Here is a 23,522-nt window from a genome sequence, read left to right on the forward strand (position 1 = left end):
TTTTTTTTTAAAGCTGGGTATGGAACTCAGAACCTTGCACTTGCAAGGCAGGCGGCAGCACCACTTACCTAAATCCCCGGCCCTAAATTGTAGAACTAATGATCAACAGAAATCTGTGAACATGCCCTCTAATTCTGAACAAGCAGAAATCTGTTCTAAGAAAAGTTCAGGGTGATTACTTGCAACTGGGTCAAACCATGAAAGAATTTAGAATCCAGTTTTGTTTGGGTTCAAATATGTCATTAAGAGATACTATGTGTCTATACCATTGTCTTGGATTTTGTCTACACTAACTGTTCCTCTTGCCTAAGTTTATTTAAGACTATGAAAAGATTAAAAATAAGTAGACAGGGCCTGGGATTTAGCTCAGTGTCTCTGCTGCCTGCCTTGCAAGTGCACAGACCAGAGTTCAAGCCCTGTACAAAAAAAAAAAGTAGACAGATACATTAAATCAAGACTTTATCTTTTTCTGTTCAAATTTTGAATGCCTGTTGTAATGTTTTTTATTTGTTATTTAGGTAACTGAATTGATAAATATAATTAAAGAATATTTATTAAAAGGGATAACAAGTTCCTAGGAAAACCTTGAACACTAGTTTTGTAAGTGTGTCTTTTCAGGAATTTAAAGTGTTGACAAGACCAGAGGTATTAAAGCTATATGTTTAGTGTCATATATGTTTAAAAGATACAATTAATTCTTCTGAAAGAATTAAATAGGAAAGTTTAATCTTCTAAAATAGAAGTAATTTAAACATTAACCAAAGGACATGTAAAATTATTTTTATTTCAACATTATTACAAAATGTATAAATTTATTTTAAAGCATATGTTTTTAAGAATCTTGACTTGAGTGTATAACTTTAATTAAATATTAATTTAAATTTTCAAAAACTGAATAATCTTCTCTACATATAAAACTTGTATAAGACATTAGGTATCTTAAATGATCTCCTAGTATCTGGTTAAGTGAACTGTAATTAGTCTGGGTACGGTGGCACATGCCTATAGTCCCAGCACTCTAGAGGTTGAAGGGCTGTGAGTTAGAGCCAGGCTGGGCTACATAGTGGGATCCTGTCTCAAAAAAAAGAAAAAAAAAAGTAAACTTTTTCACATTTTACATTTTCAGTGCTTATTTTCCTGCTCAGTTTAGGTATGAGAGTCAATTATATTCCAATAGATGTTTCTATAGTCCTTTAACAGCTTGCAGGCAACTCGTTTGTTTTCCAAGTACTACAGGGAAACAATAGACAGTTTTTATGTAATTTCTTCTCGGGGTAATATAAAATTTAAATTTTCTAGAGTTGAGTCTGGTGATGTAGCTAAATAAATTTAAAAGGCCACAGGACTTTTCTTTATTGGTCACAACTAATTCCCTTATTTCCTTTGTACTTGTATTGATTCGATTAAGAGAATGCTATGCTTTTTTCAGAGCAGAAAATTACTGAGCAAAATATTAAAGTTTTAGAATTTGAGAAGGTAATTTCCTTCTCATATAATACATGGTATATATGCAAATTCCAAATGAGGATCACATACATGGGATAGAACTGATATTTATTGAAAAATCTTATTGTTATTGTTTACATACCTTTTGAGTAACTTTCACATCTAGTGAGATGCATCTTATTGGCTTTGGAAAAGATTCCAACTGTCATTGCAGGAATGCAAAGAAAAAAAAAAGAGTCAACTTTAAAATTTTGATATCCAGAGCAAAATTTTTGAGGCTCAAGCTAGAAAATTATCACAAAAGCCAGGCTTTGGTGAGAGATAAAAGGATTTCGTCTATCTCTGCATCCTGGGCAAATGTCAAGAGATATCCCGCAGACTCGATTGAAGGTTCTTCCATACCCTGGAGCGGCTCTCGTTTCCACTAATCTGAGTGAACTATGAAGCTACTTGCCTCTGGAATAGGAATAACATGCAAGAGAAGTCCGAGCCAGAAAAATAAGATTAAAAATAATATGCTTTTAGCTCCAAGAGATATGACAAGAAGGAGAAAGAGACAGAAGTAGGGGATAGGCACTAAGACTAATACATCACAGGTCCAACAAATGGATTAAAGGAAAAGATGAAAGTAGCCCAGTTTCTGTTTGGGATTCTGGAATGAGAGGTTCTAGGAGGACAATTGTTGCATAACTAACAAATACCCCCACAAAAAATTAAAATTCTTAATCCTTTTTAGCAAGGGAGGCCTCATGAAGAAAACTGGATAGTTGCAGAAAAATGAAGAAGCCACATTTTCTTTGCACTATTAATCAGTGAAGAGTAAAGCTTATTATAATTAACTCTTTCAAAATGGAATTGTGTATAGGAAAGTTCAATCTCCTAAATGGTGTAATCTCAATTTACACAATGCAGCCACTTCTTCTCTAACATATGTGTTCTAAAACATCAGTGTAGTGCATTTAGTTGGACAATGAAAGCCACGGGGCCAGTGGGAATACTGGAGTTGGTGCACGGTACTCAAAAATTTCATGAGTGATATCTCTAATTTTAAATCAATAAAAACAGTAGCACAATTTTATATGTGCTAAAGCATTACAAAGCACAATGCACTACAGTGTAACAGTATTCCACTTTAGAAAAAATGCTGACATTTGCTCCAAGAAATGAGTTTAAGAAGAGTTGCAGCTTGTGAATTAATGTGAACCATAGAGAAGGCCGGGTCACTAGATGTGGATAACAGGTGACTGGTGAAGCAAGGTAGTATCAAGGTAGTCTCTGCGTGTGTGTGTGTGTGTGTGTGTGTGTGTGTGTGTGTGTGTGTTTACTTCTTTTTTTTTTTTCATTGAGTTTATTGGTACTTTTAAGGTATACGGTACAGTTACATTCATCATTGGGATCTTGTACCTTTACATGACAGGTCTTGGCTCTCATTTTCCTGCTACCCCTGCCCTCCCTTTACCCCTTCCACAGTCCTTTATTCATAAAGACTCTGTTTCCATTTTTTTCCTCTTATATTTTTTTTCTTTTCTTTTCAGCTTTAATTGAGTTTATTGGTACATTTTAGGGATACAGCACAGTTACATTCATTGTTGGGATCTTGTACCTCTACATGACAGGTCTTGGTTCTCATTTTTCCCTTGTCCCTGCCCTCCCTTCACCCCCTCCTCCCTCTTCTCATATTTTATTTAACTATGTGCAGGGCAGTGAGATTTCTGTACTCACTCAATGTTTTGAGACCCTTTCTCAAAAAACCAAAAACCAAACAAAAATAAAAACAAAAAACATACCTCAGCATGTGTATCACTCAAATATTGTTTGTGCAGCACACTTTAAAAATCACTAACTGACTGGAAAAAAAAGACCAAGGCATTCAAGGTTTTATAAAGTAACACCACTATCTCTGGTCTAGAGTCATATTACATTACAAGGTACAAAAATCACTTGCAGAAGTAGAGCTCTAGGTCTGATATCTGGATGATGGTGGTGATTCAGACCTTTTCATCTCCTCAAAGGATGAAGAAAGGTAGATGACTGTATTAGAAATATTTCCTAAAACTGGGACAAAATACTCAACACCTGCGCGTTAAGTAAAGATTTATCTTGGTTCACAGTGTCAGCCAGCTCTAACGCAGGAACTGCATTGGCACAGGAGTGTGGTGGAGGAAAACTGCATCTCAATGCAGAAACAGAAAGGAGCAGAGGAGGGAAATATACACTTCTAAGGTCACATCTTCAGTGACCCACTTCTTGCATATTGGGGTTAGGGGTGACAGAGAAAAAGCTTTCCATTTAGAATTACAGAGTCAATAACAGCTAAGCAAATACCTGCTACCTGACTTACCCCAATCTCTCATAATTCTCTGATATCTATTTATCCTTCCCCCATTAGTGTGTACAATTGTACACTGGAGTGAAATATTCGTACCATTTTAATCATCTGTAAGTGTACAGCTCAGTGGCATGAAGTGCATTCACATCCGTGCAGTCATCATCACTGTTCAACTCCAGAACTTTTCTATCTTCCAAAACTAAAACTGCATCCTGTTAAACAGTAAGTCACTGTTTCTCCTTCGGCCCAACCCTGAGACTACCATTCTACTTTCTGTCTCCAGGAATTCGACAATTTCTAGACAACGGATATAAGTAGAAACACCCAGTGTTTCTCCTTTTGAGACTGACTTATTTTATTTGGCACCATGTTTTCAAGGTCTCTCTATTACTAACATGTCAGAATTTCATTTCTAAAGTTGATCAATATTTATCACCTGATTTCCTTTCAGTATGGCCTAAAAAAAAACCCCGTTAATTTCTTGAGATTCTGTCATGCTCCATTCTGTTGTAGCTTGCAGGGTAAAGTGCAGCCAAATGTTTTCTGTTGCATGGTTTTTCTTAGCTCAGTCCTCAGATCTTCTTTCTCAGACTAAGTTAGCCTATTTGCTATGAATACAGTTGGCAGCTAAAGTGTGATAAGTCTTTTCTTAGGCCAATATAGCTTCAAATGTCGATCCTAAATTGACCGTATTTCCCCAGGAAACACTTTTGGGTTGGTAGTGGGAAGAAAAATCAGCAAGAAAGCTAAATGACATTTAATTATTAGTGGTGTCTGATTTTCTGATACTCATTGTAGTCAAGTACTGCTTCAAATGAAGGAATTAGGGACAGAACTGAAAGCACAATGACCTTTGAAACAGATGAAAGAACACAGAGTGAAAAAATCTTCCTCCATTTAGCTTTATCACGTGTCAGGAAATCACTGTTTTATTACAGAATGCTGTCATTTAAAAGTTTAGATTACTTTTTGTATTACAATAATCCTATAGTCAAGTGTTACAGCTCTTAGAAGCATTAAAATAATCGAATATATATATATTCAATAGTAAGGGCTGGGGATTTAGCTCAAAATAAATTATAGTCACCGAGTCTACTTTATTTTTTTCTGGTACCGGGGATTGAACTTGGGTCCTTGCTCTTGCAAGGCAGGCCACCGAACCGCTGCGCTAAATCCCCGGCCCATTTATTTCTGGAAGATTCAAAAAAAGTAGAAAAAGAGAAATGACTCTTATCAAGGACCAGAAAGATGATGTACAAATTGATTATAATGCCAAGCTTATTGTTAGGCATTGATCACATGATCAAAAAGTAGCATTAACTTCTGCTTGCAGTTATTTTTCTTTGGAGCACAATGAACACTGGACAACTGTCCATTTTTTCTTGATTTAAACTATATGTGTACAAGTCAGTCTGATGGATAGCCTCACAGGGCAGCTGAAGGACAGCCTGATTTCCCGTAACACCTCACCAAGACCAGAATGTAATGTATTACTTAGGAAAGATCTTTTGTTCCCTGGGGGGGATGTTCCATTAAACCTGAATTTGCTTGGCTTCAATTCTTGATGTGCATGAAAACCGTTGACCTGTAGGGGTTGGTGTCCCCTTTCTCAAATTTCTCTAGTTCTTTCCTTTTCTCTAGAGTCACAGTTATCACACGTGTGACTGAAAGCAGACGTGAAAGAGCTTGAAAAAGGAGGCAATCAATTATGTGAATATATTCTTCTTTCTTCATTTATTGTTATTAGTGATTATTTTTGTACATAGTTTGCTTCTACAGGTTAACTTTCAAAAAATATTTTTGGTCAAATGAAGTCCCCTGATTTTAATAATTATGATTTTTAATTTATTGCTCATTTATCACAGTTTTAATTGTTGACTATTGGCTAAGTATTTTCTCCATGAAAAATGAAATTTAAGAAGAGTTTGAAATGTTTCAAAAATTTTAAAAGCACTATTTTATCTGGAAACTGACCTTTTTGGTAGAAATTTTTGCTGCTACATATAAAAATGCTAAATAATTCTGGTGAAAATATTTGATATTACACTGAGCATCCATTTGTTAAACTGATAAGGATATAGACTAATGCTTGTCAAAAGATTTGCCAGTTTCTCTTATCTAAACTTGTAGTACAGAAGGTTATCTGAAACATTTAGCTTTAAAAACATAATCCTTATTTTCTCATAAACTCTTATATCTTTTCACTTCTTGTCTTCTTCCACCTTCATTTACCCTTCCTGTTCCTGTGTTCTCACCTCCAGAATTAAAGGAAAGTGAATAAAAATCATATATATCTGGAAATAATAAACCTATCCAATTTCATTTTCTCCTATTTTTTTCCTTTCCCTTATTCCCTTTTCCCCTACCCTTCCCACTTTCCCTACAACTTTAGCCCTTTTCTTCCTATTTCACACTGTCAATTATCTCATTAGGATCTTATGTACTATTATAGTTTATTCACACCAGAGAAATTATTTGGTATTTACACATGTGTGACTTATTAATTTCACTTAGGAGTATATCCTCAGTATGTATCCACTTTCTAGGTCTTGGATGATAGTGATCCATCCATCTTTCAAATCCACTAGACAGACAATAATATACATTAAATCTTATCAAACTAAATGTTTTCTTCTATGACAATGAAAAACTATAGGAATGATTGTATGTTCTAGAGCAAATTGTGGTTCTTTTGGAAGTGACATTTTCCTCTGTCTGTTATGAAGATAGGCTGAGCACAGTGATTTTTCATGGGATACGAACAGTGGGATGAAGCACGGGCAGTGATCCTGCAGGAATGCACAAGCCACACCTCAAAGGTTTCAGCATCAGGGTATGGTCTTCTCTTCTATCTCGTATGAGAAGGATGTCCTTTCTTTTTCAGGCCTTGTCTGAATCCGAACTAGAGTAGGATAATAAAGCTATCCTTAGGAGGGTAGTCTGATACCTTTAAAGTAACCATTCCTCCACATCCATTTTTGGGACCAAATTTGTTAAGTGAACTCTTTGTCTTATGGCTCCTTGCTCAGAAAAAAAATACATACACTTGTTTCCTTCCTCTATCTCTCCTTTCTTCTCTGTTGTCCTTCCAATTATTTCTTGCAAGACTCCTCAGGCCTCAAAGTGCATAATGTATGAGGACATAATCAGAATAGTAACTCAAATCTGGTGTTTCACTTACTTCAAAGACATCACTCTTTTCATTTCCTATGCATTCCTACGTGTGTCTGACCTCTGAACCATCTTGCTAAGACTGTTAGCTTTCAGTCGCCAAAAGGCTGCCAGTGAAGTACAGAAGCTTCTCAACTATTTGTGGGGAGCCATGGACCTTATCCACAATAAACAATCCAGTTGCCTTTATGCACATTTTAACCCTTAGAGTCATAATGTGGAGTCATAATGCAAATTCAGTTACACATAAGTCTGTTAGAGTCATTAAAAAGGTTGTTATTCAACGAGCACAGTTTCAGTTATGCAAAATCGCTGACTTCCGGGTACTACTATACAATTTTGTGGCTATAGTTAACAATATTGTATAGTACTCTTAAAAATTTAAGAGGGTAGATCTAAGTGTCAAGTTTTCTTACTTTCATAATCATAGAAAAGCTTTATTTAAATTGCTAACTTTTTTTTTTTTTAGAATAAATTGTACGGTGTGGTACAATCTCTTGTTCAGTGGTTGCTTTTATTCTTGTTTTGTTCTTCTTTTCTCCAACAATAACTTCAGTGTTTAATCTTTTGTCTTTAGTTCTTAGCATTTGATGCTAAGTAACTGACTTGCATCAAATTTTGAAATTATCCATAAATGGGTGACAATGGATCTTTCTGTATTTCAGTTTTTGAAGTCTTCTAATTGCAGAGGAACTGCATACCCAAAGTACAATGTAGAAAACTAAGATGTTTGTCTTTTTCCCTAGAGACACTTTTCCAACTGCTCCCACATAAGTACGGGCAACACTAGAATTAATGCCTATATACCATTTGACTTAGAGTTTATTTCTCTGCTGTTTTTATTCTCTCCCCTTTACCCTGGGACTAATCCTTGATAATAAAATTCTTTTCTATTGCAAATGCTACCACCATCAAACAAACTTACCACAACATATTCTTGAGCTAGTATTTATTTTTCCTTTTCATTCTTTACTGTCCAACAATTCCCACTATTTTTTTTCAAGATGTGGGTCAAAATTTTTTTAGAAGAATTCCCTTTAATTCATAACTTTCTATGTCTATAAAGTTGAATTTTTTGGCATTTATCTAGCAATTTATTTAGCTTTACATGTTTCTACATAATCTTATTTTTCCTATAAGCTGTTTAATTGATGAAAAACTAACTTCTAAGAGTTTTTTGTCTCTTTCCAGATATAATACTGTGTAAGTATTTAATAATTGTTTATGAATCTACAAGAGAAATACATAGCATTAAAACTGAATATTTTCAATCAAATAAAACTATTGAAATGAGCTTAATTCTCAAAGATGAATAAAAAGGAAGCAACATGCAAATGTAAAATTTTAGACTGAATAGTATATCTTAATCAGAAAGTCATAAATTAATTTCAAATTTGCATTATTTCATTTGAGACTTTTGCAATTCCAATGTCCTAATAAATATTCATACATTACCAAAATATGTCTTATTTCAGGGGCATTTCTTCCTAAATCAGCTTCATACTGAATGTTTAGTTTAAAAATACACATTTAATTTTGGAATTATGTTCCATAAATTAAGAAAATGATCAATCTTGGTGCTGCAGGCCTGAACTCCCAGCACTCAGGATGCTGAGGCAGGAGTATCTCTATGTGTTCAAGGCCAGTCTAGGATACACAGTGAGTTAAAGGCCAGTCTGAGTTACAGCACAAGACACTGTATCAAAAAAAAAATATCAATCATAAATACCTCAAAAGTTGCAAACATTCATTAAGTAAACCCTCAATAGGCCTGGACAATTATTTAAAGCTCTACAGATATTTAGAGTTATGGTTATAGAGTCCTAAAGTATGTCTAATCACTACAGGGTAGTATTTTATTTTTATTTGTCACACTTACATTAGTAGCAATATATAATTGTCCCACACTCAAGATGTGACTGTGGAGGTGATTTATGTTTTCCCAGGTTATTTCCCAATTAGTAGGAAGGTAAAGGTAAAAAATATTAAGAGGTATGAAAAATATCCGTATAAGTATTTTGAACATGGAGTAAATCTGTTGGAAGTACGTCCATTCCCTGCTAATGGTCCTACAATGACAACTCATAGATTGTAAGATGTCATTTTAAATTTTTAAAGGAGCTTGATATGTATTCCCTTCAATGACACTTATCTATATAGAATATTGAAACCGTTTTCTAGCTAGAAACCAAGATGGAAGAAAAAAGAAAACAAATCATACAAAATATCACCCTTAAATGTTTGACTACTTTTAAGTACGGAAGGTAATACTGATCAATCTTATATAAAGGTCAACTTAATATTTATATTTATTAAAATACTTTATAAGTTGATAAAATTAAGCATTTATTTGCCTTTAACTGTATTGTAAGAAGTTTATCTGCTAAAATAAGAACTAATAATGTTTTAGTCGTTCAGAATCTTAAAAAATATTTCTGCCTAAAAATGTGGTGACTTACAGTATGAAGTTTAGGTCCAGACAGAAATTCCATGTGTCAGCCGCCTCACTTTTACCTCTTTGCACTTCTTAAACTCTAAGGGAGTTTCCTCATATGAAAATTGCATGGCATAGGACCTGACAACTGAGTGCTCCATAAATGTAGCATTATTTTAATAGTACTAGTAAAGCCTTACTGTCTTTTAAAACTTGTAGAAGAGCTTGGCAAATGTTATACGCCTGTGTGTCCATCTACTCAGAAGACTGAGGCAAGAGGATCACAATTTCAAGGCCCCCTGAACAACGTAACAAGCCCTGTCTCAAATTTTTTAAAGGGCTGGAGGTAGAGCTCAGTGGTAGAGTGCTTACCTAACATTTATAAGGCCCTGGGTTCAATCCTCAGGACTAGAGCAAGAAAACAACAAACTTGTAAAAGAGTTGTGTAGAAATAAAAAAAAGAAAACACAAAGAGACATTTTTTCAAAGATATTTTTCTACTAGGGTTTGGTGACAGGATGCTATGATTTCTGACATGAAGTAGCCAACAATGACAATGATTGTTCTAAGTTCAGTAAGAGTTTAGCTAGACATAGCAAGCAGCTATCGACACTGGAATACAATAAGTAATAAGAAATGGGTGAAAAGTTTCTTAGATAACATAAAATTTAGAAGTAATATCAAGTTCAACTATGAATTACCTGAAAATAGATCTCTGTGTATTTCAAGTGTAGGAATTATGGTTCAGTGGAGATTGAAGTGTTTACCTAATACACATGATCATATGAAACAAGCTGTTGCACAAATCTGATTATTCAGGTAGTATCTTGTTTGTCTTAGCCATAGTTCTCTCTCATGAAACCTTTGCAGTCTCTCAGTTCATGTAACACCAGATTCCACTAACATTTCTCATGGGCTATATTCTGTGTTATACTGCTTTTTATTTGTTTCCAGTAGTGCTATAAATTAAACTTACTAGGAAGAGAGGACATTTTATGTTACCTCTTTATCATAACAGCTTTAATCATTTGAGCACTATATGAAACACTGCTCAGGGATGGTTACAGAGATGCTTTATATGTGCTTTTGTGCTGATGTGAAATTCAGGGATTGTTGAAAATAGCGTCAGCACTTCCAATATACAATATGAATATATTTACTACACTGAGAAAAAATTCACTTAATTAAAATATCTTGATTATTGCTATAATTCTCCTTTATCTATGAAATTAAACCAAACCAGTCTCACATTTATTTTCTAAGTGTCACACATTGTTAGGAAAGCGTGACTGTAATCTGTGTTGGAGTAATAAAGTTATGGAAAACTATTATAGAAAACAATGTGCCATATTCACATGTATTTTGACTTTGTCATATTGTGGGGCTGATTTGGGGGCTGGTATCCAAGGAGCATGGTCAAGAAACATAATTGCTACACCTTTAGCCCAATAATGAATGTAACTGTACTGTACACCTAAAATGAACCAATAAACTCAATTTTAAAAAAAGAAACATAATTGCAATGTTTGGGGATACTTCTTGAATGACATTTCGAATCCTCTCTCTCTCTCTCTCTCTCTCTCTCTCTCCCCCCACATCTCAGAAAGAACATGTTTTTACTAATAATTGGAGCCCCCTAGTGCTAGGAAGTTCGACTCAAGTTCACCCAGGATCTCAACAGATAGAGAAAATCGCAGTGTATGAGACTCATAGTATAAAACAAAACAGTTTTAGCATTGTAGACAGATGAACTGTGTTTCTGGCTAGGAGTCCATCTTAAGAAAGGAAATAGAACATTCATGTGAGAGTAGATTAGAATCACTGAGACTGAATACAAGAGCTGGGTTTGAGGCTCGATTTGCACTTGGCACATTGGAAACCCTAATATTGAGGCAAAAGTATGACTGATCCATAACTCAAGTTAGTTCTCTTTGATTTCAGGAGTAATGTATGACAACATTTATAGAGTATATTAAAAGAAACAAAACATTTTGATTCTTTTTTGTATCAATTGTCTTGTTTCAAAATCTGATATACAATGTTGTGAGTTAGGTAGGTATTTTCTTCTTCCTTCATTTATTAATTTTTATTGAGGGAGTTCTATGTTGCAGATATTATTCTAGGTCCTGAGGATTCAGCAGGAACTTGAGCAGAATTGCAAAGATAAATGTCAAGAATTCATTATCATGACTGCTGATATCCACATTACTCCTTAGGGATATCTTCTTGGTTCTGAGAAGTGTCTGGAAGTGTCAAAGGGAGTAACTGAAAGTCCATCAAAATGACAAGTAAAACTGCTCCTAACCATTTGTGGCAATAAAGTGTCATTGAACTTGAGGTAAATGTGATTATATATTCTTAGTCATATTGCCAATCATATTTTATAAGAGTATATGTGTATCCCTTTATCCAAATTCATGTTTTTAATTTGATACTAACTTATTATTGTCTTATTTATTTTTATCCCGTAGTACTTTGATGCATAATAATTACTGTAACATCTCCTACGCTATCCTTGATTTTGAATTTATCTGTTCCTTCAGCATTCACATGAATGACTGTCTTATGTTTCACTTTCCTTTATTTTGTTGATAATGCCATGTTCACCTAAGATGCAGATTGAGACCATAAAATTCTTGTAAGCATAAACACCAGGTATTTAGTCATTGTCAAGAGCAGAATATCGACAAATAATCGAATGTATTTTGGTATTGGACTTGATATATTTCTCCTAAAATTATATTTTTTCTATATATTGATATAGGTAAACCTGTTTTCTCTAGTAGCTAGATATTTCCATTCACAGGACCAGAATTATAACTCTTGTATATTAGGTAATTTTAATGATAAAGAAACAGTAAAGGAAAAAATTTAGAAGGCTGTGTATTAAAAGTGAAAGAAAGAGTCATCTTTTGGTATAAATATTTTCTTAAGTTAAACATATTAAACACAGAAACTGCAACCAAAGTCTTTGATTTAGTCAACTAAAGTTAAAAATTTTTACTTATTCTAAAAAACTATTCCATTTGGTAAATTAGCTTGTCAAAGATTTAAATTAAGGGTGATATGCACAACAGGACAGAAAATGGAATTAACAATGAAAGCTATTCGAGTGTAAACAGAGATAAATCTGGCTGCCCAGTTACTGATTCAAATGAACTCCAGAATTTTTATGTTATATTCCCTATGCATAAATCATGCAGTTTGTACACAGAGAATAAAAGATTTAGTAGTAACAATATCCCCAAATTAAAGGGTGCTATATATTTTCAAACAGCAAAAAATAACTCCATGTTGTAAATAAGGCCACATCATATTCACTTTGTGGCCAAAGTGAATTTTATTTCTGCCTTTGAAAATATTTTTCTTAGTCTACTTTGAAAATTCAATCCATAAGTTGGTGAAGCCTATGCACAGACAAAGCGCCATGTTTGAACTTGTCCTGTGGTGACAGGCCAAGTGTTTCTTAGTATAATCACAGGGATGAACATTCATCAAATACTCACTGTCCTATACATAGTGCTAAGGATTTCATAGATATTTGTTTATTTTTTAAAATCCTGTTATTACCAATACATAGTTGAGAAACAATAAGCTATAGGGACTCATACTTTGGTCCACTTGAAACCAAGACCAGCAATGCAAAGCTCAGTCTAAGGTTAAATCTTTGCTTGTAAATGTCATACTATTAGTTTCTCCTGTCCTTGATATTTAGGATTCAGTTCAACTGTTTGTTCTTTATGTCAATACTACTAGTATTTTGCTTTCCTTGTATGTCATTACATCAAGTTTTGACCTAATCAGCTTTACATGATGAGATAGGTAGATTCGGTATGCAACCATACAAATGGAAAGGAGCTGTGCAGCTCAGCTAGTTTTATTTCTTAATAACATGAGGAAATTTTGAGTATGGTATAAGGGGATGAGAAGGTATATATTAGTGGTATGAAATAAATGACAGATACTTATTCCATATAACAGGAACGAAGCTGAAGAGAATAGCATGTCTATTGCCCTATCTCTGCTTTTTGAACCATAAAGTAGTGGTTCATTTGCGTTCTCTACAGAATTTTCATTTTTTAAATAGCAGCAACCATTAACACCTACAAAGTAATTTAGTAGTTTGTGGGCCACAATTTCCATTTTTATTGCTCACTCTGACTTTCCCAGAAACTAATATCTGACTTTGGGCTCAAAAGGACCAGGGTAAAATGCATATATACTTTTAAAAATAAGTATCCAATAACCATGAGTCTAAAATTGATCTTGGCATGTAAATTATATATTATGTCTTTTTTTAGGAACTAGCTGAACCTTCAAATACTTTTATAGTAATTTAATTTGTACTAAAAGCATTTCTATTTCAATAAGTGTTAGTTTTATTCTTTAAGATCCCTGATATTTATGTGATTTAATAATAGTTGTTTTAAACACCTTCTATACGTTAAGGACATTACACAAATATTCATACTCTTTTTTTCCCACTAAGTTTATTGGTATATTTTAGGCATACAATATAGTTATATTCATCATTGGGAACTTGCACCTTTACATGATGTATTTTGCTTATTTTTCCCCATTCCCCTGCCCTCCTTTCAACCCCTTCTCCCTTCCCTATTTACAAAGATGCTGTTTCCATTTTTTCATTTTCTCATATTAATTCCATTCCCCTTGCCTTTCCCCTACCCCTCCTGTGAAACAGGAATGTTCATACTCTTTAGATTGTGACTATCTTTACCTCATAAGGAAAGATAAACTTGTACAGTTTATGAAAATTATTCAAGGCCTTGTATTTAATGAATGAAGGGGCTAGAATTGAAATAGTCTGTCTATTAATCATTCATGGTGCATTCAACAGCTATATAATGAATACCTACTCTATATTGGATGGAAGCTCTTGGCGTAAACAGTGAAAAAATCATGTGATTTCTTCCTTGGGGTGCTTCTAGACTAAAAGGAGAGACAGATACTAAACAAAAACTATGCATGAATATATATTTACTAGAAGAGGTAAAGATTATGCAAAAAGTATAGAGCACAATAGAAGCCTATTAAGAGGGAAATTTTTCTATCCTGGGGATCAAGGAAGACTCTGGAGGGAGTTACATTTGACCAGAAGGACAAAAAATACCTATGAAACAAGGATGGAAAATGGCAGAGGTTGGAGAAAGTTTCAGAAAGAGGAAAAACACATGTTCAAGTATTACAGATGATGCTAATATCAGAACTATATGGAAAAATGGTGAAAGACACAGGTTGGCATAGGTGTCTATGCAAATATATTCTGGATTGTGGAAGAGCTTTGACCTTTTGAAAAAGTGAATAGAAAGCTGCGGGCTCTTTATAGCATTATTTTATTTTTATTTGGGGGAACAGAATGTGAATGGGTTGTGTACAAGAAACAAAAAACTGCAAGTGGAGGGAAATAATAATGAGGGAGGCACTGGTCAGGAGGCCACTGTAGCAGCCCAGCTCTAAGTACCTGGGTAGCAGCGCAGGTGGGGAGTAGTAGGTGTGCTCTAAACCAGTTTAAGAGAGAACATCACATTTGGTGATGGATTAAAAATGGAGGATAAAAAAGAGGTTTCAGAGATGACCACCAGATTTATTGCTTGGATATATGCTGCTTCTCAGTATTCTGATACTTCCGAGAGAAAATCTTACTTTATGCTTTCAACTAAAATACTTTCTCAGCCTTATCCCTCAAAGAGAGATAACAGGTCAAGAGAACTTGCTCTGTGCTGCAGTCCATCCCTGGGGGTACAAGTTTCCACTTCCATCCTACATGCTTTATGGCCACAGGCAAGGGGAGCTCTCTGGGATTCCGTTTTCCTGCCTATAAATCAGTAGTAACATTTAATACATATGTCTGTCATTAAAAGTGAACCCAACAGTCCACTGGCTCAGTTAATGGTTAGGCTTACTTCTTGTCAAATGTGATTTTCAACACTCTTTTCTTCTACCCGCTACTTCTTCTGTACCTTCTTTTTTTTTCTGCACCATCTTGTTGTCTTCCTCTACTCACCCACAATCATTAGTGTACTGTTTTTTCTTTATTCTCCTCAGCCTTCTCCTTATTAATTCATTAGTACAACATGACTCTTTTCATTTCTCTTTTATGTTAACCCATTTCTTGCCTATTTCGTTACTACCACTGACTTTTAGCCTTTATTATGTTTCTGCACTACCAAGATGAACTGTGGCGTTGCTTATCATTTTGTATCTTCCAAATCACTTGTCATACTATTGTCTGATTAATATTTCTAAACCACTACTTTTTATCACATCCTACTGTTCTCCATGGAATCTTTTATCATTCCTCATAAAACTGACATTGTGAAATGGGAAGAAAAGGGCTAAAGGTGTAGGGAAAGTGGAAAGGGTAGGGGAAAGGTAATAAGGGGAAAATACGAGAAAATAAAAAAATGGAAATAAAGCGTTTGTAAATGGGGAGGGGAAGAGGAGGTGAAGGGAGGGCAGGGACAAGGGGAAAAATGAGAACCAAGACCACCTGTCACGTAAAGGTACAAGATCCCAGTAACGAATGTAACTGTACTGTGTCCCTAAAATTTGCCTTTAAACAAAATGAAAGGAAAAAAAGGTAAATAAAGTGGGACTGTCATGAAGACTTAGGACTCTGGAATCAACAGGTTGTTATGTTTTTGTGATTCAGACATTCAACAGTTTGAGGGAACCTAACGTGTGGCTGTAAGACTTGATGTTCACTTTTATAAAGTGAAAATAATAATTCCTCACATGGTTGTTATGGAGATCAGCTGAGAAACACATTCAGATGCTCAGAATTGTGTCATATATCATGAGATGCTCCAGCTTTGGTATCATCATAATAGGGTGGATGTCACATTTCTGAATCTGTCTGTTTCTACTATATCAGATAACTTGCTTTCTGGCAGAGTCATTCAAGAGGGATCCCAAGGTGATGCTGAACATTATTCCTGGTCATTCTCTAAATACACCTAGTAACAGACTCAAGACTATACATTCACGCCCTATTCTTCACTTCTACTGATTATGAACTACCTGGCCTCCAAGTTTTAAGAATTATAGCAAAAATAATTTTATTTTTCTGAGGACTAATAGGTCATTTCCTTCACAAACTTGTTTTGTGTTTGTGTAAATTGCTTGATAATAGATATTTTCCTCATGTATAGTTTAACAATGCTCAAAAGGTTTAGCATCGTACATTTCCCATTTAATAAATGTTTGCTAAATAATGGGCCACTTCAATGATTTTATTACTTAAAATTTGTAGTAACATTCTGATTAAGATGTAAAATCGAGAAAAGTAGGGAAAATATAGCAAATTAAAAATTGGTTCTCTTGTATCAGAAGTTATAATGTGAATACTTTCTATATCCTATCTGTATAACTTAATTTGATATTTTCATGTTATTATATGCTTGCATGAATTTCAGCAAGTTTCTCCTTTAAAAATATTGATGTTCAAAATGGTGTAGTGCTATTTTTTGTCTGATTTGAATGTGCAAATAGAGTTTAAAATCACGTAAGGTTACAGATTAGTAACAGTCTGACAGACTTAAATGAGATGCAAGGTAATAACAAAAATATCTCTTTCTCTAAATTTCAAACCGTTATTTGTAAGGAAGACATTGCATATAACTATACCTACCAAAAGACAATGATGTAAGTGTGATCTAAATTGATTTCATTACCACAGAGGTTTGTCTTTACAGTATAAAGTTGTTCACAATCATGATTGTTTAAGGGTGTCTCGATTTTATATAAAGATGTTCCTTGATCATTAGAGGATTCATTGCCAGGTGATACCAATATTCACTGACACAGAGGTTCATTATGCATAATGGTGTAAATTTGCATATAATGTACACGCATCCTCCTGCTTTAAATCATCTCTAGATTACTTATAATACCTACTTAATGTAAAGATACGTAAGTAGTTGTTATACTGCATTATTTAGGAATAGTAACAGAAAAGCTTGTGCATGTCTAGTATATATGCATCCATTGTTAGGCCTCAATGCTTAATAAATGATTTGCAGTTAGCTGAATCCATAGGTGCCCAAACTATGGATAGAGAAGGCCACACTCACTCAAATGGCTTTAAGAAACTATATATCTGGATTTACTTGAATAATAAAGAAATATTTAAATTTTGTGAAGTAATATTTTATTGCTTTATATTCTAGGAAATTTAAACATTGTGGCTTGTAAAGTATAATTATTTCCATAATCCCTATTTTAAGTTTAAATAAAACTGATTGTTTCAAAGTAAGATTTTTTAAAGTTATTAACTGTGTTTACTATTCCTCCCGCAACCAGGAAAAAAACCCATAAAACATATTTATGTAGGCTATTTATCAGCTAGATTAAGCTTTTTATTATTTCTAATGTGTATGAAGAGTGTATATAGGAATGTGTATCATTTATTATGGGTTTATATATTTGTGTTCTGGCAGTTTTATAATCTCATATTTTTAAATTGAAGGATTTGGATGCATATATTACATAATGTTCATATAAAACTTGAAAAATCATAGATGCAAAAATTCCTCCTATTAAAATAACTGAAAATTGTTTGTTAACATAAATAAATCATTCTTCTATGTGAAAAGATGTGTATCTATGAAAAGACACAGCGTTACTTTTATTAAAGCACACATCAAACCAGTTAATCTATTTTAACAGTCCATTCCAATCTCATCACAGTTCCTATTCCATACTATACTTTTTCTTGGTAAACTGACTAGATTGATTGGATTTATTGTTCAAAATAATTAACTACCATTATCACAAATCAAATTTATACAGTAATGGGAGAAGTAACAAGTGTAGCCTATACTCATTCTTGATTGCTCTTTTGCCATGACAATGTATCTTCATTTGTTATTTAATGACTTTAACAATCATGTTATATCTATAAAGATAAAACTGTGATTAAGCCACTTCCTGAAAGATGAAAATGCCATTTTAGACACAACATACTTGAATAAAATTGGTGCTGAAGATCATTTAAAAAATAAAATAGGTTTAACGAGATCTTATGTGCTAAGAAAATATAAATATTAATTAAATACACACAATTAAAATATATGTAACCACTCTACCTGCCATAAAATCTGCACCATGATAAATAGCAGGATGACTGCACACCAAGGAAAGAAATGAAGTGATGCTTCATAATTAATAAGTAATTGCAGCATGAAATATTTTAGAGCTCTATTATCCCTGTTATAGTTTAATTAAGGGCTATTGATTTGATGATTTCTGGTGAGATTCTAAGCACAAATTCCAGGGAAATGAGCGATCTGCCGCTGAAATCTTTAACAACTTAATGTACAAATTAAGGAGGTGATGGAATATAATCCAATGGACTTTAGTTTTAAAATGATCTGGCAAGTAACAGAGCAGAGGTAAAAACAAGTTCCTTTAGAAGTCTTCAATCAAATCCTGTGACTCTGAGCCAAAAGAGATCAAGGAAAAGGTTTCCAATAAATCCCACAGATGGCACTTTTTAAGTTTTCCAGAAGTTGGAATAGTTGGTCAAGAGTCTTGATCAGTTTTCTGTAAAATAGATGACTAACTGAAACTTTTTAACAAATGTTCCTTTATAAATGCTTTATGCGATACAATAAGCTTTCTATTCTAAAGGGACAAGTAAGTAATAGTAAATTATTTATAATTCAGATATGAAACTTGTCATTTACCTTGTTTCTAGAAGATGGACAATGTAAAGATATTGAAATAAGAATTTAGAATAGTGATTAATTTGCCAAATATTAAGAAACATTTAGGTTAAGTATTTGTAGCCATGTTCATTTTTAGAAAGTACTGATACTATGGCTCCTTCAGGTACAATTCTTCTGAAGGCTGCCTCTTTAAATATTGCAGATATTTTATGTGCTGTGAAATTCCCAATGTGTGAAATTAACATGTGATCAAAATGAAAGTTAATGAGGTTGGATTTTACTGCCTTCAAAAATTAAAATGAAAACAAATGTTGCTCATACATTTTTTTGTATAATTTTTTTTTCAATGAGATTATTGGTACTTTTTAGATACATTTATCATTGGGATCTTGTACCTTTACATGATGTATCTTCATTCTTATTTTACCCCATACCCCTGCCCATTTTGAGACATTGTAACTCTGATGGATCTGGATTGGTCCTGGCCTGTCATTCCTGTTTCATTCACTCTTATATTGGGACCATACCATTCTTTAAAGGATGCCTGAGCAGAATTAGTGCAGTGGCTGATGACCCAGGAAGAGAGTCACAAAGAACTCAAACCTACATCCTTAACTACTTTAGCTTGGTGCTTGAACCAGCTCAGGTAAGAATCTTTGTATAAATTCATCAAGGACATAATATATTGCTTTAACACTTTATTGCATTACTCCTTTAATATTTTTTTACCAGGTCCAGAAAGTAACATGACTTTTCAGTGAAAAAAAAAATCTTAGAAACATAAGTGATATATATTAATGGAACCCACCAAACTCAAGTTACCTAGAAATCTTTTCAGAGTCTGGGCATTATTCTCATAGCTTCCTTCAACTCTTACATTATAAGATTTTATGTCAGAAATTTGCCAATGCTGAGAATAATTTTTGGGCTCTAGCCACTCGGTAAATTTAATGTTCAGCATTCATTATTGACATAGACTGCATATCCAAATATTTGAAACACCAAAAGCCCTTGAGAAAGCATTCGCCCGCAACAATTTTACATTCATTAGAAATGCAGTCACTTTTAGTTATATTTCAAGAAATTTCAGTTGATATACTACGGAATAACAAGAATCAGTGAAGAACATTAAAACATTAGAATCAGAAAGTGGTCAGTGAAATTACTTCATATGATTATTCTTATATTCCTCAATTTAAAAGTAGCATAACGAATTAGTACAGCTGATTTATGTAGATGGCATGAAGTGTGAACTTTCATAGTGTAGATAGTGTTTCCTGAACTTGGTTCAAACTTTTCTTTCTCATCTATGTCTTTCTGATTTTAAGGTCTGCAAAAAAAAAAAAAATCAATCATTGAGTTACTGCTGAGATTAATAGCTACAAATCTGTGGAGAAATAAACAATTTGTTTCTTAACTGATGCAGAATTGATTTAGGAAATAATGAAATTTAGCAGCAGAGCCAACCTGGGATAAGAACATAGAGAAGCAAATTTTAATTCTAAATGTCATCTATGAGCCTTCAGTCCTTGCCACTCAGTGAAACAAGGATCTAGAAGGTTTAAATTAACCAGAAACTAAAATGATTGCTTAATAATTAGGGGGGGAAAAAACCCTTGGGAGAAAGCCACTTCCAAAGTGTGCTTTAAAATTAACATAAAATTGTTAAATTTTGCTAGATATAATTTAAGTATTTTTTATTTCTATTAAAATACTTCTCATGAAATAAAGTAATTAGAATTGTCATTAGACAAAATAACTCCAAAAACTGACAACAAAACAGGCTTTTGCAGATGAACATCATTCATGAACATTTGTGAGTATATAAAGGCAAAATATACTTATATTACATCAAAACACTATGTCACTGTGAGTTATTGGAGGCAAATAACTGCAATCTCTAGTTTCTGAAACAAGTACATAAGTAAGGCAATGCATTTCTTTCATCCTTCAACAACTACTGATTGGGGGCTTTCTGGTGCTAGATCATGCTGGGGAAAGAGCGATGAACAAAGACACCTGCTTTCTGTTTTCTGGCGTTACAGTTAAATGTCTGGATAAAGTGTAATTTACATTCAGGCTACAAAGATAAACATCAGAAAAGATCAACTTTCCTAGCCATGGGGAGCTTAGAGAATTTTATCAGTGGAAAATGACTGCCCATTAGGCACATCCAACATTTTTCCCCCTTATTTTCCTTTTTTTTTTTAAGTGACAAGGGAATTGTCTTGAGCTGCATAAAAATATGTAACGTAGGTAATGTATATAAATAACAAACATCCTTTTAAAATATTTTATTATAAAATTTTTAAACAGGGAAAAAGAGGTGGGCCATAGGCTAGACATACCCGCAATCTAACATGGTTGTAACTTTTGGAGCTCCATTTCCATAGGCTCCAAAAAGAATCTCAGCAACAAACACATCACGATCTTCATATCAGAGTTTCTTACATCGTTTTTTTCCTCACTGAGTTTATTGGTACATTTTAGGTGTACAGTACAGTTACATTCATAATTGGGATCTTGTACCTTTACATGACAGTTCTTGATTCTCATTTTTTCCTCTTGTCCTCCCTTCACCTCCTCCTCCCCTCCCCATTTACAAACACTTTGTTTCCATTTTTCATTTTCTCCTATTTTTTCCTTTCCCTTATTTCTTACATCTCTTTTTCTTCATGTTATTAATTTATTTCTTAAATATCTGAATATCATATAATATTCTTAAAGGTAGAATTTTATATGATTTATTTTTCTTTCAATATCAAATAAATGTACGTTCAAGTGAGAATCTAACTCTTACTTGGCTTCTGGTACACTGGGATGTTGAAAAATCTGAAAACTATTTCATTCTAGAAACCTCTATAGAGTGTCACTGTCACATCTCTCGGGAGACTCTATTTATCAGATTGCAATATATTATCTATGTTAGAAATGATGCTTAGCAAAAGAACAATTTCATATAAATAATTCTGGGAATACAAATTCAGTGCTTAGAAATATTTCGTGATCGCTTTTAAAATTCAAGTGACCATTTTTTCCTTACTGCCTTAGCAAAGCCAGGTATGTGACAAAGTTAATGATTTTCCTCAGACTTTAATTAGAAATAGATGTTTCCTGATTTCATATGTTTGTGAGCTGGTCTCCCATTAATAATTGAGACAACAAATGAGATAAAATTAAATATTCACTGTGTCTGTATAATAATAAAAATCAAATAAGTATATATAATTACAATTTGATAGTACTCTCACCAGATAAGTCAGGACCCTGTCCTGTATACTTTAAAACAAATTTGAATTGAAAGACACTTTTCAAGTAAGAGGAAAAAAATTGGATGGAACAGACAGACTTATCTACATGAATCCAGCAGAGGTGACTTCAAAGTCAAGATTCCCCTTGGCTGTGGAGCCTATTAAGAAGACACATACTAGCAATTTGAAGAATAATGTGTGTTTATTTAAGGAAATACATCCAGCTGTTTCTCTAAGGCAGTTTCAAGTTCACTAGGGGTCAGATGAATCATATAATATAAAACATAACGTTTTCCAGGGATAAGTAGCCGAAGGCATGAAACATTTCAGAAATATTTACCACATACTCTACAAAGACTTTAAGATAATAGATGCAGATTCTGTATTTATTTTAACTGTAAATGAAGCCCTGGATATAACAGAATGTCAATGACAGGAGAAGTCAAGACCTGCAGTCAATATTAGCACATAAATAATGGAGCCTTTATATAACTAAAGGTGTCAGAAGTTCATAATTAGGATGAGAGTTAGTAAATAGTGTCAAGGAAATAAGTAATTAGAAAGGAGATATCTCTTGAGATTATGCCAGACAATTTTTTAGCTGTTCTAGACAAGGAAGAATATAAGTGAAACCTTTTGCTTTGGAAAGTTAATTTCTTAGTTTCTTTAGGTATACATAAGCTTGTTTTTTTTTCACTGTGGTCTATACTCATATTTTAATTTTGCATGTCAAATTTCCAATTGAAATTTCAAATAACATTTTTAAATTCCAATGAAAATGAAGCATCACAAACTATTGGATCATTGCTTTGTTACATGTTTGATTAGTAGTTTCTAATATGAACTACAATAGTTATATTTAACAAAGTACCTAAGTGCCTGCCATAAAGTAAAAACACAATGCATCCACTATTTTTGTTGTTTTTATTACTATTACTAATTAATTCACAAAGCCCTTTTTCTGTTTGGCTGAAAATGATGAAATGAGTTAAAATTACAATTCAAAATTTTATAATAAACATCTTAAGTTTAGTGGCAGGTAGAGAGCTTCTTGGAATGTTCTGATGATTTCAAGCTTAAATGTATCAATTGCAAACAAAATTAGTTAATCCATACTGACAATATAATTTCTGATTCTTTGAAGAAGATTTAACCTCACATATCCTAAAGAACATGATGAAATATATTCTTAGTTATATATT

The 23,522-nt window shown here is 33.4% G+C and overlaps 1 protein-coding gene across 11 annotated transcripts in view; it reads right to left on the reverse strand.

Moving 5' to 3' along the window:
* Positions 1 to 23,522, reverse strand: part of Ralyl (RALY RNA binding protein like) — a 658,084-nt gene that overhangs the window by 152,552 nt on the left and 482,010 nt on the right. Inside the window, exon 1 of one of the 11 annotated variants that reach the window (XM_010645317.2) lies at positions 1,589 to 1,637. The exons of the other annotated variants lie outside the window; for them this stretch is intronic. Within the exon in view, the coding sequence (XP_010643619.1) occupies positions 1,589 to 1,622 (34 nt within the window). The 5' untranslated portion in view covers positions 1,623 to 1,637. Of the gene's footprint in view, positions 1 to 1,588; positions 1,638 to 23,522 lie in introns of those variants that run through there. 11 annotated transcript variants of the gene reach the window in all.

This window comes from Fukomys damarensis, unplaced genomic scaffold (genome assembly GCF_012274545.1).
Source record: "Fukomys damarensis isolate Sample0158 unplaced genomic scaffold, DMR_v1.0_HiC HiC_scaffold_5, whole genome shotgun sequence".
Classification (NCBI taxonomy): domain Eukaryota; kingdom Metazoa; phylum Chordata; class Mammalia; order Rodentia; family Bathyergidae; genus Fukomys; species Fukomys damarensis.